This window comes from Myxine glutinosa, chromosome 5, assembly GCF_964187855.1.
Source record: "Myxine glutinosa chromosome 5, kmMyxGlut1.1, whole genome shotgun sequence".
Classification (NCBI taxonomy): Eukaryota; Metazoa; Chordata; class Myxini; order Myxiniformes; family Myxinidae; genus Myxine; species Myxine glutinosa.
In genome coordinates, this window is record NC_136265.1 from 98,042,272 (window position 1) to 98,056,965 (window position 14,694).

The 14,694-nt window shown below is 45.1% G+C and overlaps 1 protein-coding gene across 1 annotated transcript in view; it reads left to right on the forward strand.

Moving 5' to 3' along the window:
* LOC137410976 (uncharacterized) overlaps positions 1–14,694 on the forward strand; it is a 405,982-nt gene that overhangs the window by 225,965 nt on the left and 165,323 nt on the right. The window contains exon 6 of the mRNA XM_078778383.1: positions 5,560–5,670. Within this exon, the coding sequence (XP_078634509.1) occupies positions 5,560–5,670 (111 nt within the window). The remainder of the gene's footprint in view (positions 1–5,559; positions 5,671–14,694) is intronic.

The following is a 14,694-nucleotide window of genomic DNA, read 5'->3' on the forward strand; positions in this document are numbered from 1 at the left end:
CCTTTAATTCCCCCAAGACCCTTTAGAGACCCAAAAGACCCCGAAAACCCAAAATACCCCAAACGCCCCGAATACCCAAAACACCTCAAAGACCCAAAAGACACCAAAATGGTCAAAGATGTCTCCCCCTCTGAAACGACGTGTGGTGAGGCGCGCCGAGTGCGCCGAGTCACGCAAGTGTAATACAATTGCAGTATTGTCTTAAGACATGCAATTTTGTTTCATGGGGAGTAAAAGGGTGTGTGCTCGTGTGTGGTGAAAGTTTTTAAATTACTGTAACTGATTTAAAGAGAAGATAAGGCCTCAAGTACAGAGGTACTTCACATATTGGCACTTTGTCAGATCAAGGTACTCAGAGTGGTGTAAACATCAGGAAGAGTGGTATGTTTCCCTCCTCTCTAAAGGTTCACCCACCATGTACGCTCAAGTTGGCTGTGAGAAGGATTCCTGTCATGTGCAGCCGGGATCGGAACAGCCGACTGTGCTCGTGTGTGGAATGAAGGTTGAGGAGCCGGAAGGATTCCCCATGATTCTGCAGATAAAAATCGAGGATGTGAACTCCTTTGGTCTGGAGGAAGAGCAACGCGATCAGCCGAATGGTGAGTCGTGTGATTGACATCACTTCTGATGAGATCTGCGTTTGTTTAGTGTGCTATTTTTTGTTTACTTGATGGAGGCTCCTGAAAGATTGAGAGCAGAATGGAAGGGAATAAAATGGAAAGAGGAAACAACAGCAGAGTATAAGTGAGCGTGAGATGAAGGGGAGGGGAGAGAAGGATACATGGGGGTGAATAAGCGGCACAGAAGTTGAAGGAAGAAGAGGAAAGGGAAAGTGTGGATGATGAAACAAATCAACGAACAAACCAAAAGAGGTGAGGTGAAAGAGGAAGAGAAAAGATGTGAAAGAGGAAGAGAAAAGATGTGAAAGAGGAAGAGAAAAGATGTGAAAGAGGAAGAGAAAAGATGTGAAAGAGGAAGAGAAAAGTTGTGAAAGAGGTGAGGTGGAAAGAGGTGAGGTGAGAGGTTGGGGGAGATCACAATGACCTAGAAAAAGGGAATGCTTTGCAATGGGGTCACTGAGGTTAAAAAGATCATGGTTGGATGGAGAGTGATCTGAGATTGTGATGAACAGCTTTCTTGAAGATGGTGGGTTGGTGCAAACATTGATGAATTCAATGCACTCGATAAAGGATGGCAGTTTATTATACACTAGTGGGGTCACCCGTGGGAATCCCACGGGCATGGACGTGTGTGACATTTGGACATCTTGATTTAGATGCTACACATTAAATTTTACAAAATGGTTACTGGCAATTCATCAGATCCAGAAATGGTGTAATGAACACAATTTATTTATTTCACATAATATGTGACTCCTCACTCCTCTCCACCTGACACTCTCCTCCCTCCACCCTCACGCCTCTCCAAACCCACTCCTCACACTCCTCTCCAATATCTCCACACTCCTCTCCAATACCTCCACACTCCTCTCCAATACCTCCTCACACTCCTCTCCAATACCTCCTCACACTCCTCTCCAATCCCTCACACACCTCTCCAACCCCTCGCACTCCTCTCCAACCCCTCACACTCCTCTCCAATCCCTCACACTCCTCTGCAATTCCTCATACTCCCCTCCAATCGCGCCTCTCCTCTCCAATCGCTCCTCACTCGCCTTTCCAATCGCGCCTCGCTCTCCTCTTCAATCGCGCCTCACTCCCCTCTCCAATCGTGCCTCACTCTCCTCTCCAATCGCTCCTCACTCTCCTGTCCAATCGCGCCTCACTCGCCCTCCAATCGCGCCTCACTCGCCTCTCCAATCGCGCCTCACTCTCCTCTCCAATCGCTCCTCACTCTCCTCTCCAATCGCGCCTCACTCGCCTCTCCAATCTCTCCAATCTCTCCTCACTCTCCTCTCCAATCGGCCCTCACTCACCTCTCCTATCGGCCCTCAATCCTCTCCAATCGGCCCTCACTCTCCTCTCCAATCGGTCCTCACTCTCCAACCCCTCGCTCCTGTCCAACCCCTCTCCAATACCTCCTCACACTCCTCTCCAATACCTCCTCACACTCCTCTCCAATACCTCCTCACACTCCTCTCCAATACCTCCTCACACTCCTCTCCAATACCTCCTCACACTCATCTCCAATACCTCCTCACACTGCTCTCCAATACCTCCTCACACTCCTCTCCAATACCTCTTCACAGTCCTCTCCAATACCTCCTCACACTCCTCTCCAATACCTCCTCACTCGCCTCTTCAATCGCTCCTCACTCTCCTCTCCAATCGCTCCTCGCTCGCCTCTCCAATCGCTCCACGCTCTCCTCTCCAATCGGCTTTTTCCCGTCTCGTTTCTCTCGTTTTTCTCCCGTCTCGTTCTTTTTCTTGCTCCATCATGTTCAAGTTTGCATTGACGTTCGTCGACGGACTCGTTCACCCGTCTCATTCGTTTTCTTGCTCCATCCTGTTCAAGTCTGCGTTCTTCATCGATCGTCTCGTTCATTTTGGAAATGGAAGTTTCCACGCAACGCATAAATTGTCACTATCCTCAAGAGGAAGTGTCTCGTCATCATCAAATGACAAATGGCAAGTAAATTACATTGTGAAACTTAAAGATTTCAAATAAACCTATTTAAAGTGTGTGCGCACATAAATAATATTAAAAAAAGAAGAAATATCTCTCGGTAATTTCCCATGTGTGCGTGAATGTTCTCAATTATTTCTGACACCGAGTCCAAAACCATCGATAAAAATTAAATCAGATGGTGAATTCGAGTAAAATCGTGAGGGTGACTCAATGAATGGGCTTTATGTTACCGGCCTTTGAGAATTCATTTCGTTCTATAAACGGAAACTTTCATGGGATTCTCTTCCTGTTTTTTTTCAAACGAGTCTAAACTATGTTAGCGACTCTTAAAAATGAAATGATATATCGAATTAGAGGTGAAATAAACCTGTGTGAGAGAGAAAGAGAGCACGGGCCTAACTAAACAGGCCTCAAAGCTATTCGAGTTAATAAAATGGTGGATGTTTGTTTACATGAAGCCTCTCCAAGAATGGGTGGAGCTACTCTGTAAACGGAGTAAGCCACACCCCTGGACAGACAGCCAGACAGACAGAATCAACTTAGCCTATTATAATATAGATGTGTCAAGATTTGACCTCAGACAAGGTATCTCAATGACGTGTGTGCATCACTCTCAGGTATCTTGCCAGTCCAGTCCTTCAATACAATTCGTCATCAACACGTGATTTTTCCAAGCCACTCCTGAGCTTTGCTCCACTTTCTCACTCTTTTGATACTTTCTCTTATCATATGTTCACTCTCCTTATCTCTCCTGATCATATGTTTACTATGATATTGACACTCTCCTTATCATATGTTCACATGTCATGGCTTTGGCCTATTCATTCCATTGTCTGCATTTGTCAATATGTTAACCTGCCACACTCTGCCATTTTGTTTTCCATGAGGGTTCTTTCGAGGCAAAAAAAAATAATCAACCAGTCACATGTTGGATCACAATTGTTTGTAATTTGAGAATAAACGCAGTTTAGTGGAGAAAACCTCTATTTTCCCTTATCTACATTTTTCTTACCTTCTCTGTTTTGTTGGTTGTGATGTTGGGTTGTTGGGGCAGGAAGCAGCAGCAAGAAGTTGGAAGTTGGGGTGTGAAGAGAATGACAGAGATCTGTAATCTGGCGGTGAAAGAAGGCCGCATTCCAGTGGATTGGGATCTGAGTACCCTCGTCCCTCTATACAAGGGGAAAGGTGACCCTCGAGTGTGGCTGGTACCGGGCGATAAAGTTATTGGAGCATGGAATGAAGGTGTTGGAAAGGGTGTTGGAGAGGAGGATAAGGAAGAAGGTGAAGATCGACGAAATGCAGTTTGGTTTTATGCCAGGAAGAGGAACGACAGACGCGCTCTTTATTGTGAGGCAGTTACAGCAGAAGTACATGGAGAAGAGGAAGAAGTTGTTTCTTGGGTTTGTTGATGTGGAGAAAGCATTCGATAGGGTTCCACGCGAAGTATTGACATGGGCTTTGAGGAAGTTAGGAGTGGAGGAATGGTTGATCAGAGTAGTGATGGCAATGTACAAAAGAGCGCACACAATGTAAGGACAAAGGACGGGAACAGTGGTGGGTTTGAGGTGAAGGTGGGAGTGCATCAGGGGTCGGTACGAAGTCCACTACCATTCGTAGCTGTGATGGAGGTGCTGGCTCAGAACGTAAAGGAGGGTTTACCGTGGGAGTTGTTGTATGCAGATGATCTGGTGTTGATTGCAGAAAGTATGGATGGACTGAAGGAGAAGCTGAACAAGTGGAAGGAATGTATGGAGACAAAAGGTCTGAAGGTGAATATCGGAAAGACGAAGGTAATGGCAAGTGGTAAAGCATGTGGTGAGGTGGAAAGAACTGGGAAGTGGCCACATGCTGTGTGCAGGAGGGGTGTCGGAGTGAACTCCATTCAATGTACAATGTGCGCCGAGTGGGTTCATCAAAAATGTAGTGGTCTGAGAGGGTCATTAACCAGTGTGGCAGCTTCATTCAAATGTAAGCTGTGCACAGAGGGAGCTGCAGATGGAGGAAATGTTGAGTTGGATCTTGGAGACGGCGTGAAGCTGGAAGGTGTGAAAACATTTTGCTACCTCGGAGACATGCTGAATGGAGAAGGTGGATCAGACTCGGCAACGGTTGCTGGAGTGAGATGTGCATGGAAGAAGTTTCAGGAACTGAGTGGCGTGCTGATGAGCAGAGGAGTGTTGTTGAAGCTGAAGGGAAAGGTGTGTGCTGCATGTGTGAGAAGTGTTGTGATTTATGGGAGTGAGACATGGGTAATGAACGTAGAGCAGCAACGAAGGCTGGAAAGGGTGTAAATGCGAATGGTTCGGTGGATGTGCGGAGTATCGTTGAGAGAGGGGAAGACAAATGATGAATTGCGAAAGATGATGGGAATAGAGCATGTGATTGATGCTGTGAAGAGGAACAGGTTGAGATGGTTTGGTCATGTGTTGATGAAGGATGAAAGTGACTGGTTGAGTAGAGTGATGGAAATGAATGTGGAAGGAAGTAGAGGACGGGGAAGACCGAGAAAGACTTGGCTAAAGATGGTGGAAGAATAAATGCGGCCAAGGGGGTCAACAAGGAGAGATGCAGAAAATAGGGCAAAATGGAGAAGATTGTCATGGGGACCGCAAGGCGAACTCCTGCTTTGGCAGGGAAAATGGCCTTAAAATGCATGTTGTTGTTGTTGTTGTTGTTGTTGTTGTTGTGTGGTGGTGAAATTCCACTGAAGATGTGGTCAGGTCGGAAGCATCTCATAACATCGAGGCAGTTTATACAGAACATAATGCTTTGATATCATAATGTTTTCACATAACGCCATTCCTGAGGGAAATGTTTTATTTTCTCTCCAAGAAAGATTTAACGTAAAAAATTTTTCAAATAATTTCTATTGATTTTAATGCAATATCTTTTTTATCTATTTTAAGAGTATGAAAACAGCTATGCATGTGACACAAAACTGCCTGCATTTGATAAAAGTTACTTTTCCAGATTTATTTGTGAAAGCGGAAGTGAAAACTGAGCACGACATTGATGTTCACTTGGACCGACCCGAACCCATTGATGCCGAAGCTCCTTTCCTCAAGAACCATCCCCATGAAGGTTTCTGTCAATGTCTATACATTTTGATTTGAACAGCTTGATGATGAACTCTGGTGTGAAGAAAAAAACAAAACATGACGTTATTATTTAATTGCTTTAAGTAACTAGATGGTATTCATAAAATACTTACCCTGCACAGCCAACTTGGTGCGAGGCAACTGTTCTGTTTTTTAAAGCTTTTTTTTTCTTCTTTTCTTGGATCCAATATGGCTGCCAAACCACGTGAGCAATGACATCATAAATTTGTATTCTCTAATCTAATTGTTGCATAGATCATGCTCAATAAATTTAAAACTGATCAGACTGAGCGTTGCCCCTGTCGAATTATGATGTCATAATTACTGCACCAATGACGTCATCGTTATCAATGCAATGAATGATGGAAAAGCCTTTTGATCAATATCAGGCTTCATGAAACTTAAATCAAGCAGGATCTAAGAAACGAATACAAATACAACAAGAGTGTATTAACACGAACAGATTATGTACATTAAGCGAGGTAATACGATCAAGCCATCTCGCAGACAACAACAACAACAACAACATGCATTTTAAAGGCCATTTTCCCTACTAGAGCGGGGGTTAGTCTTGCGGTCCCTATGACAATCTTCTCCATTTTGCCCTATTTTCTCCATCTCTCCTTGTTAACCCCCTTGCCCGCATTTCTTCTTCCACCATCTTTCGCCAAGTCTTTCTCGGTCTTCCCCGTCCTCTACTTCCTTCTACATTCATTTCCATCACTCTTCTCAACCAGTCACTTTCATCCTTCCTCAACACATGACCAAACCATCTCAACCTGTTCCTCTTCACAGCATCAATCACAGGCTCTATTCCCATCATCTTTCGCAATTTATCATTTGTCTTCCTCTCTCTCTCTCTCTTGTTCCGGGGTTTAAGTAAGCCTGTATAAGTTAAGTTTGTACTATTTCTGCTTTCGCTGTAAATGACTTTCGTTTCTTCCCTTGGTTTCTTTGGTTTTGTACATAATTAGTTAATAAATACCTGTTCCTCCCCTTACCTTGGTTTCATTCTCGTCCGATCGTCCCTGTCTTTTACCTATTGATATACGTGGCATGATTTCGGCCAACGCTCAGGATCGGGTTTAGTTCTTTGTTAATGGCTCGAACTTCGGGTTGCTAAAACCACTCGGCAACTAGTCCATCTAAAACCGTGGTTCGAGCGGGAGTCCCCTCCCCTGCTTCGCGGTCAGGAGTGGCACTCAGGTCCTTGGGAATTTTCATTGACCAAATACCCTGGCTCCTCCCGACCGGAAGGAGTGTTGGGACCCCCAGGACTCACGTCGGTCAGTCACAGACAAGGGGATTAATCCCCCTTTGGTAAGGGGAAAAGGGGCCGACGTTGAGATCCGGAACAATTGGATCCCCTCCGTAACAATTGGACAAACAATCCCCTCCATCTCGCAGAGTACGATCTCAATCTTACCAGCATGAACCATTGTCTGGCTTCAGCTCACAGCAGACCAGTCTTGCACGAACATCCGCGCACATCCGCGCGGCGAGAACTTAAATAGCCTTCAGTCCCTGGAGGTCGATACCTTCAATTGCTCTTCTTCTTCACAATCACCACAATCTGCCCTGCTGGAAAATGTCACTTCTACTCGTGGCAAATCAGTCAATCTAAACACGAATCCACTATATAAGAGTGATGTCTGTCTGTGTGTCTGTCTGTGTCACCATTTTTCTCAGAGATGGCTGAACGGATCTTCATCAGTGAGTGCATGTGTGAGAAGTGTTATGATTTATGGGAGCGAGACATGGGTCATGAATGCAGAGCATCAACGAAGGCTGGAAAGGGTGGAAATCCGAATGGTTCGGTGGATGTGCGGAGTGTCGTTGAGAGAGAGGAAGACAAATGATGAATTGCAAAAGATGATGGGAATAGAGCCTGTGATTGATGCTGTAAAGAGGAACAGGTTGAGATGGTTTGGTCATGTGTTGAGGAAGGATGACAGTGACTGGTTGAGAAGAGTGATGGAAATGAATGTGGAAGGAAGTAGAGGACGGGGAAGACCGAGAAAGACTTGGCTAAAGATGGTGGAAGAAGAAATGCGGGCAAGGGGGTTAACAAGGAGAGATACAGAAAATTGGGCAAAATGGAGAAGATTGTCATGGGGACCGCAAGGCTAACCCCCGCTCTTGCAGGGAAAATGGCCTTAAAATGCATGTTGTTGTTGTATCCAAAACCTTGATCTTTTCTTCCCCCGCTAATTTCACCCCAAATCCACTTGTTTGAAATACCAACTTCTGTCCTGGAAGTCCTTGGTGTCCTTGTGTTTTCTACATCAAGGTTTTGGATGGGGGAAGATAAGAGATGGCGGTGAACAGTTGTTTTGAAGACCTGGAGGGAGGAGGAAGTTTGAAGAGAGTGAGGGAGTTTGTTCCAGAGGCAGGAAAAAGAGGAATGAAAGGGTGAAAGGAGTCTAGGAAACGAGTAAAAACTCTACTTCACAGCAAAAAGGACTCTTGGATCACGAAGCAGAGTCCATGGATGAGGAGAAGGGAACGTGGGCCGTGCTCACCTCCCGCCTTGTGACCGTGCACATTTTGGCTTGCGGCATTTTACGAGTCGCCATCTTCCCTTATGTGGTTTCAAGCATCATCACTGCCAACCACCTAAAAGTACCATTTACACACCTATAAGTACCGGCCGGCCAAGGGGAACATTTTATTTTTATTTCGTCTTTCCCCTGTGTTCGTATTTGTGACAGTGTCAGGAGACGTCTGTTAGGAAATTAATTTACCGAAGTTTTTTTTTGGACATTATCACCCATTGCTTTATTTTCATTAAATTCATTATTGTTGTATTTTTATTTGTCGTGTTTCTTTGTTCATGGGTTCGGGAATAAACCCGTGTTTTTTTCGTTCAGCGAATCTTCTCGCAGCCTTCCATCTCGCATGCGTCAGAGCCGTCATTTTTGGTAGGACCCCTCGGGAGTAAAAAAAAACTGTTTTGGCTATCCGTAACCAGTGATCTTAATTGCCGGCGATGCGACAATATTCTATTTCTAAATTGATATTTTCTCCGTTGACCAAAACAGCGAAATACCACAACGGCACTCGGTCGAGCGCATACCTCGGCCAGGGTGAACAGTTTACGCTTTGTATCCATTGATAGGGCAGGATCTGGATTCGGACCTGAAGTAAAATTGAATGGGATTCTTGTCACCGAACCAACCCATCCCCCAAGTTTTGTCCTAACTCATCCACAACTTTAAAAAATATTATGTTATATCGCTTTTCACCCAATCTCTCAATGGTGATGAATCGCTCAAAAAATTAAATTATTATCCTATCTGAAGCCATATTCAGATCTTCATCAAAATCGAATCGATTTGGTCTTGTCACACACCCAACCTGTCCACCAAGTTTCGTCCATAACTTTTTGAGATATCGTGCGATATATCGTTTTTGGCCCGATCTCCCAATGGTAAAATAATCACTTTTAAAATTCTACGAGCCGGATCCGGATCCAGATCTTCAACAAAATCTAATCATTTCGTTCTTGTCACATATGCTACCTCTCTGCTAAATTTCGTCCGAATCACAAACAAACAAACAAACAGACATATTGAAAAATCAATCGGAGTGACACTTGGCAAAAGAGAACACAGTAGAATGGCACCCAGTAAAGCATCCTTTTGACCTCAAAAATATTGGTTGGCTGACTTCAGTTTGCTAATATGAAAATCTTTTTGAAATTTCAAGTCAATCGGATGAAAATTGAGGATTTTGGAAATCTGGCAAGGTTGTTAATCTTTGGCCAAGGTTGACCTTTTGGCCAATGCTATTCTCAAAATTTGTTGGTGGTTGATTTCAGTTAGCTGATACGATAAATCAACATCAGCCGAATTTCAAAAATTGTAAATTTTCATCCGATTAACTTAAAAATTTGAAGACAATTTGCATATCAGGTCACAGAATTCAACCACCATTTGTTTGTGAGGTCAAAAGGATGCTTTACTGAGTGCCATTGTACTTTGTTCTGTTTTGCCAAGTGTCGCTCTTTGAGTGATTTTTCATTTGTCTGTTTGTTTGATTGTCCGCATGGAATAAATGTTTTTCTCTGCAACCGTTGGTCCGATTGACGGGAAATTTTCACCATGGTGCGCCTCCTCCTGTATAAGTTTTTAAATGATAAGTCTGACCTCATAAGTCGCGTGGTACAGATGCTATCTTGGAAAAAAAATGAAAAACTTTTCACCTCTGCCTCCAAAAGCACTGCACAGGTAAAATTGAGACATGGCTTATTGCAAATAACTCCATGAGGAATAACATATTGTTACGTTTATGGGGGTAGCTGATGGAATACCTTAGTCCAGGTAGATTGTATTGGGTGGTGTGCTCCGTATGCCGTGAAGAAACCTTCCTATATCTAAGTAGGCCCGCTTGTCCAGTAAGATCGTATATTTGTCTCCATGCGAGGGGTGGAGCTTTTCTAATGCATTAAGGTTTTAGGAATAATTATCTCTGTAAATTGCCTCTGTCGTTTTTCCCTTTGTTCTTTTTGACATGTGCAACACCAAGCATGCACTGCGCACCAATGCTAAATAAAGCCACCGGATCCGGATATTCGAACCCGACCACTGACGCCACCAGCCAAGTCACCACAAGGGCCGGCAAGATGGGCCGTGAGGCCCCGCCCCAAGAGGTGGTGATTGGTCGTGGCCGTGGAGCGATGCAACGGCTCTCACTGATTGGAGTGCGCGCGGTCGTCATCATAGAACGTTCCAGCACAAGAAACAAAAAGGACATGTCCCGCCATTTTCCCTCTCTGTTCCTGGTGTTCATACAAGCAGTCGCATTTCCCTCTCTCTGTCCCTGGTGTTCATACAAGCAGTCACATTTCCTGCTCTCAGTTCCAGGTGTTTACACAAACAGTCGCATTTTCCTTCTATTGGCTCTGGGTTTCATAGCGTGCAGTCGCACACCCCTCACTTGACTGTGGCTGGCTTCGCAGGCGGTCAAAGTTCTGCACTCTCTGGACTCTGGGTGGCCACATTCTTGGCATACGCATCCTTCTCTTGTTTCACCTCTGTGCTTTGTGGAGCGGACAGCGAGGAAGGAGTGAGGGCCTGTTCGCTTCACGTTCTGCGGCTAGCGGGTGAACGGACTTGGCGCCAACCCGTGTTTTCCTGCGGAGGGATGCGGGCGGGAACTGTGATGACCCCGGGCGGTCACGGATGCCAGGTGGAGGAGCAGGTAAATGCACCACACACATTTTATTACTTTCATTTTATTTGTCCCTGTGTCTGATCCATGAGTCCGTGTGGAGACATCTCAAGTTCGGAATGTAGTTTTACATTCATTTCTTTGTTCCCTGGCATTTCTTTATAGTAAACCATTGTTTGTTGAATTTTAATTTCTTGTCCTGTCCGTTTATTTGTACTGGGAATCGGATAACCCCGTGCCACGCCCGTCCGTCCAGGTAAGCTCGCTGCCCTCCACTACACCCTCGTGCGTATAAAAGGTGCCGCCATAGTTTGAGTGAATGCCTCGGAGTTAATGCTCAGTTGGCCATCCGTCACCAGGGGTGTTAATCCTGGTGAACACGATAATATGTTGATGGCATAGGTGCCTCCATTATGATGTCATCATTCGACAAGTAAAAAACTTCATCCAATCAGATGAAATTTGTTGAGCATCATTGTTACATATTTATGTGAATGTATGTGAATTACCATTCAGGTCTTTGCTTATCCGTGTGTAGTATATTAAGTTGTGGTGTAGTTGTTGTGGTTGGAGGGTCAGGAGCCCTTCGGAACCAGTGGCCGGAAACGGAAGTGGCCGGAAACGGAAGGAGAAAAGACACGAGGAGAGAAAAGGACGGTGAATCTTCTTCCTCGCCCCGCGACGACAGAAGGTGGAATCGACCTTGCGCTGCGCGGAAAACAGCGGCGTTCCGAAACCCGTTTGGTGAGAGAGGAGTTACCTGGACGCGTAACTACCTGTTGACACGTGAAGTCCCCGTGAGTTCGTGCACGGAACCAAGCGGTCGCACGTTGGGCCGCGCGCGCGTTGCAAACCGCGCCGGGTTCTGCCCCGTCTACAAGGCCGCGTACGGGTCGCACGTCGAACCTCGCACGCGGTGAAAAACCGCGTTTGGGTTTCGCCCCGTCTACAAGGACGCGTACGGGTCGCACTTCGGGGCCTCGCGCACGTTGGAAGCCGCGCTGGGTTTTGCCCCGTTGCTTGGCAAGGAGGTGCGCTGCAACAGCTGTCCCCGGTACGAGACGGCACGTTTGGAGCACGTCCGCCCGGGGTTCGTTCAACCGCCCGAGTGCGGAGACGCCGAGTAGCAGTATCTTGGTCCGGAGGGGCCCAGAGACATTGTGAGGAGCAGAGACCGAAAGGGGGTGTGAGTACTCACCGGGACACACATGTATAAGATGGCCATCTTAATCTTAGGGAATTGATTGTGAATTGGGAATTGGTGATGATTATGTATTGTTGATTGCTCGGGGAAAATCTCCGTGGTTGTGTCCTTGAAATATTGTTGATGGTTGTGTCATTGAAATTGTTTGGTATCATTACCATTGAAATATATCCTTGAACGTCAGTTGTCTCTTGGGTGAAATTCATATGGCTTGCGTGGCGAAAGCGCATATATAATACAGCTTTCTGGCGAAGTTCCTCTCACGGTCCGGGGGTCACTGAGACCAGGTATTCACCGAGGGGACCACGTAACAATCATCTTGGGATAAATTTGGTGGAGGACAAAAAATGATGTAATTGGTCACGTGATTCGGCTGCCATGTTTGTTTTAACCCAAGAGCCTTAAAAACCACTAAAAACACGTCCTGGTGACTGTTTGCAATCTCCGATTGTTCTTTCTTGTTATTGTTGAAAAGGAGCTAATTGGAAGCATTGAAGAACCTTGACCTTTCCACACCAGAGGGAAGGTATTGGAGACTGCTTATGGAAGAGATGCAGAACGACTTCGTAATTTATGTAACACAGCCAGTACGGATTTATGGTTTAATAAATGAAAGGGAGATTGTGTTCAATAAATTAAATGAAAAAAATTAATAAATCACAAGCTGGTCAAATGCACATGAAATATGTCCTCCAATCCTGACAAATCTCTCTCTCTCTCTCTCTCTCTCTATCTCTATCTCTATCTCTATATATATCTCTATATATATCTCTATATATATCTCTATATATATCTCTATATATATCTCTATATATATCTCTGTATATCTCTATATATCTCTATATCTCTCTATATCTCTCTATATCTCTCTCTCTCTCTCTTTCTCTCTCTCTCTCTCTCTCTATATATATATATATATCTCTCAATGTCTCTCTATGTCTCTCTCTCTCCCTCTCTTTGTCCAATTCCCTCTCTTTCCCTCTCTTTCCCTCTCTTTCCCTCTCTTTCCCTCTCTTTCCCTCTCTTTCCCTCTCTTTCCCTCTCTTTCCCTCTCTTTCCCTCTCTTTCCCTCTCTTTCCCTCTCTTTCCCTCTCTTTCCCTCTCTTTCCCTCTCTTTCCCTCTCTTTCCCTCTCTTTCCCTCTCTTTCCCTCTCTTTCCCTCTCTTTCCCTCTCTTTCCCTCTCTTTCCCTCTCTTTCCCTCTCTTTCCCTCTCTTTCCCTCTCTTTCCCTCTCTTTCCCTCTCTTTCCCTCTCTTTCCCTCTCTTTCCCTCTCTTTCCCTCTCTTTCCCTCTCTTTCCCTCTCTTTCCCTCTCTTTCCCTCTCTTTCCCTCTCTTTCCCTCTCTTTCCCTCTCTTTCCCTCTCTTTCCCTCTCTTTCCCTCTCTTTCCCTCTCTTTCCCTCTCTTTCCCTCTCTTTCCCTCTCTTTCCCTCTCTTTCCCTCTCTTTCCCTCTCTTTCCCTCTCTTTCCCTCTCTTTCCCTCTCTTTCCCTCTCTTTCCCTCTCTTTCCCTCTCTTTCCCTCTCTTTCCCTCTCTTTCCCTCTCTTTCCCTCTCTTTCCCTCTCTTTCCCTCTCTTTCCCTCTCTTTCCCTCTCTTTCCCTCTCTTTCCCTCTCTTTCCCTCTCTTTCCCTCTCTTTCCCTCTCTTTCCCTCTCTTTCCCTCTCTTTCCCTCTCTTTCCCTCTCTTTCCCTCTCTTTCCCTCTCTTTCCCTCTCTTTCCCTCTCTTTCCCTCTCTTTCCCTCTCTTTCCCTCTCTTTCCCTCTCTTTCCCTCTCTATCCCTCTCTATCCCTCTCTATCCCTCTCTATCCCTCTCTTTCCCTCTCTTTCCCTCTCTTTCCCTCTCTTTCCCTCTCTATCCCTCTCTTTCCCTCTCTTTCCCTCTCTTTCCCTCTCTTTCCCTCTCTTTCCCTCTCTTTCCCTCTCTTTCCCTCTCTATCTCTCTCCCTCTCTCTGAAAGTACCGCCTGGCAACCTTTTCCCCCTCACATTTTGGGATTTGGCGATTCTTCTTGCCCTTTCCTGTGCAAATACGCTCATTGAATTTCCAAAGAAACTTCACTTTCCTTCAGTGCACAAACTATCTCATGATTCAAATGCTCTTCTTTTAAATCTTTAATACAGGTGATTCAGTTCTACTTGCCAGAGTGATGAACATTAACTGAATTCCCATCGATGTGTTCCAGAGGAATGTTGTTGTTCCATCTGATTTTATGAAAAGTGGTTTCTTATTTATGACCTGAAAGTTATTGATGTGGGGAAACTGTCTGCACATCAGCATACCTGTGGCATGGATTACATCCGAGCCAAAATACTCCTTCATACACATGCCCTGTGCTCGTGTGTAAGGTCTTCTCACCACAGAATGTCTTCATCCTAAAATTGCTGAACAGGCCCAGATTTTATATAAATACCTAAACTTTTGAATGTTTTATATGTGGCCAAATCGGCATTCACATCAACATCTTATTATAATAGAGCAAACATATATGGTTATGTATGTCGCTATGTTTATATGCGACGGAAACGTCTTCTTCTTCAAAAAATTTTTTACCACCCTCTTAATTAACCCTCTTAATTGCGTTAAGACTGCTGAGACCTCAGACCTTTGACGACCCTTTAATTCCCCCAAGA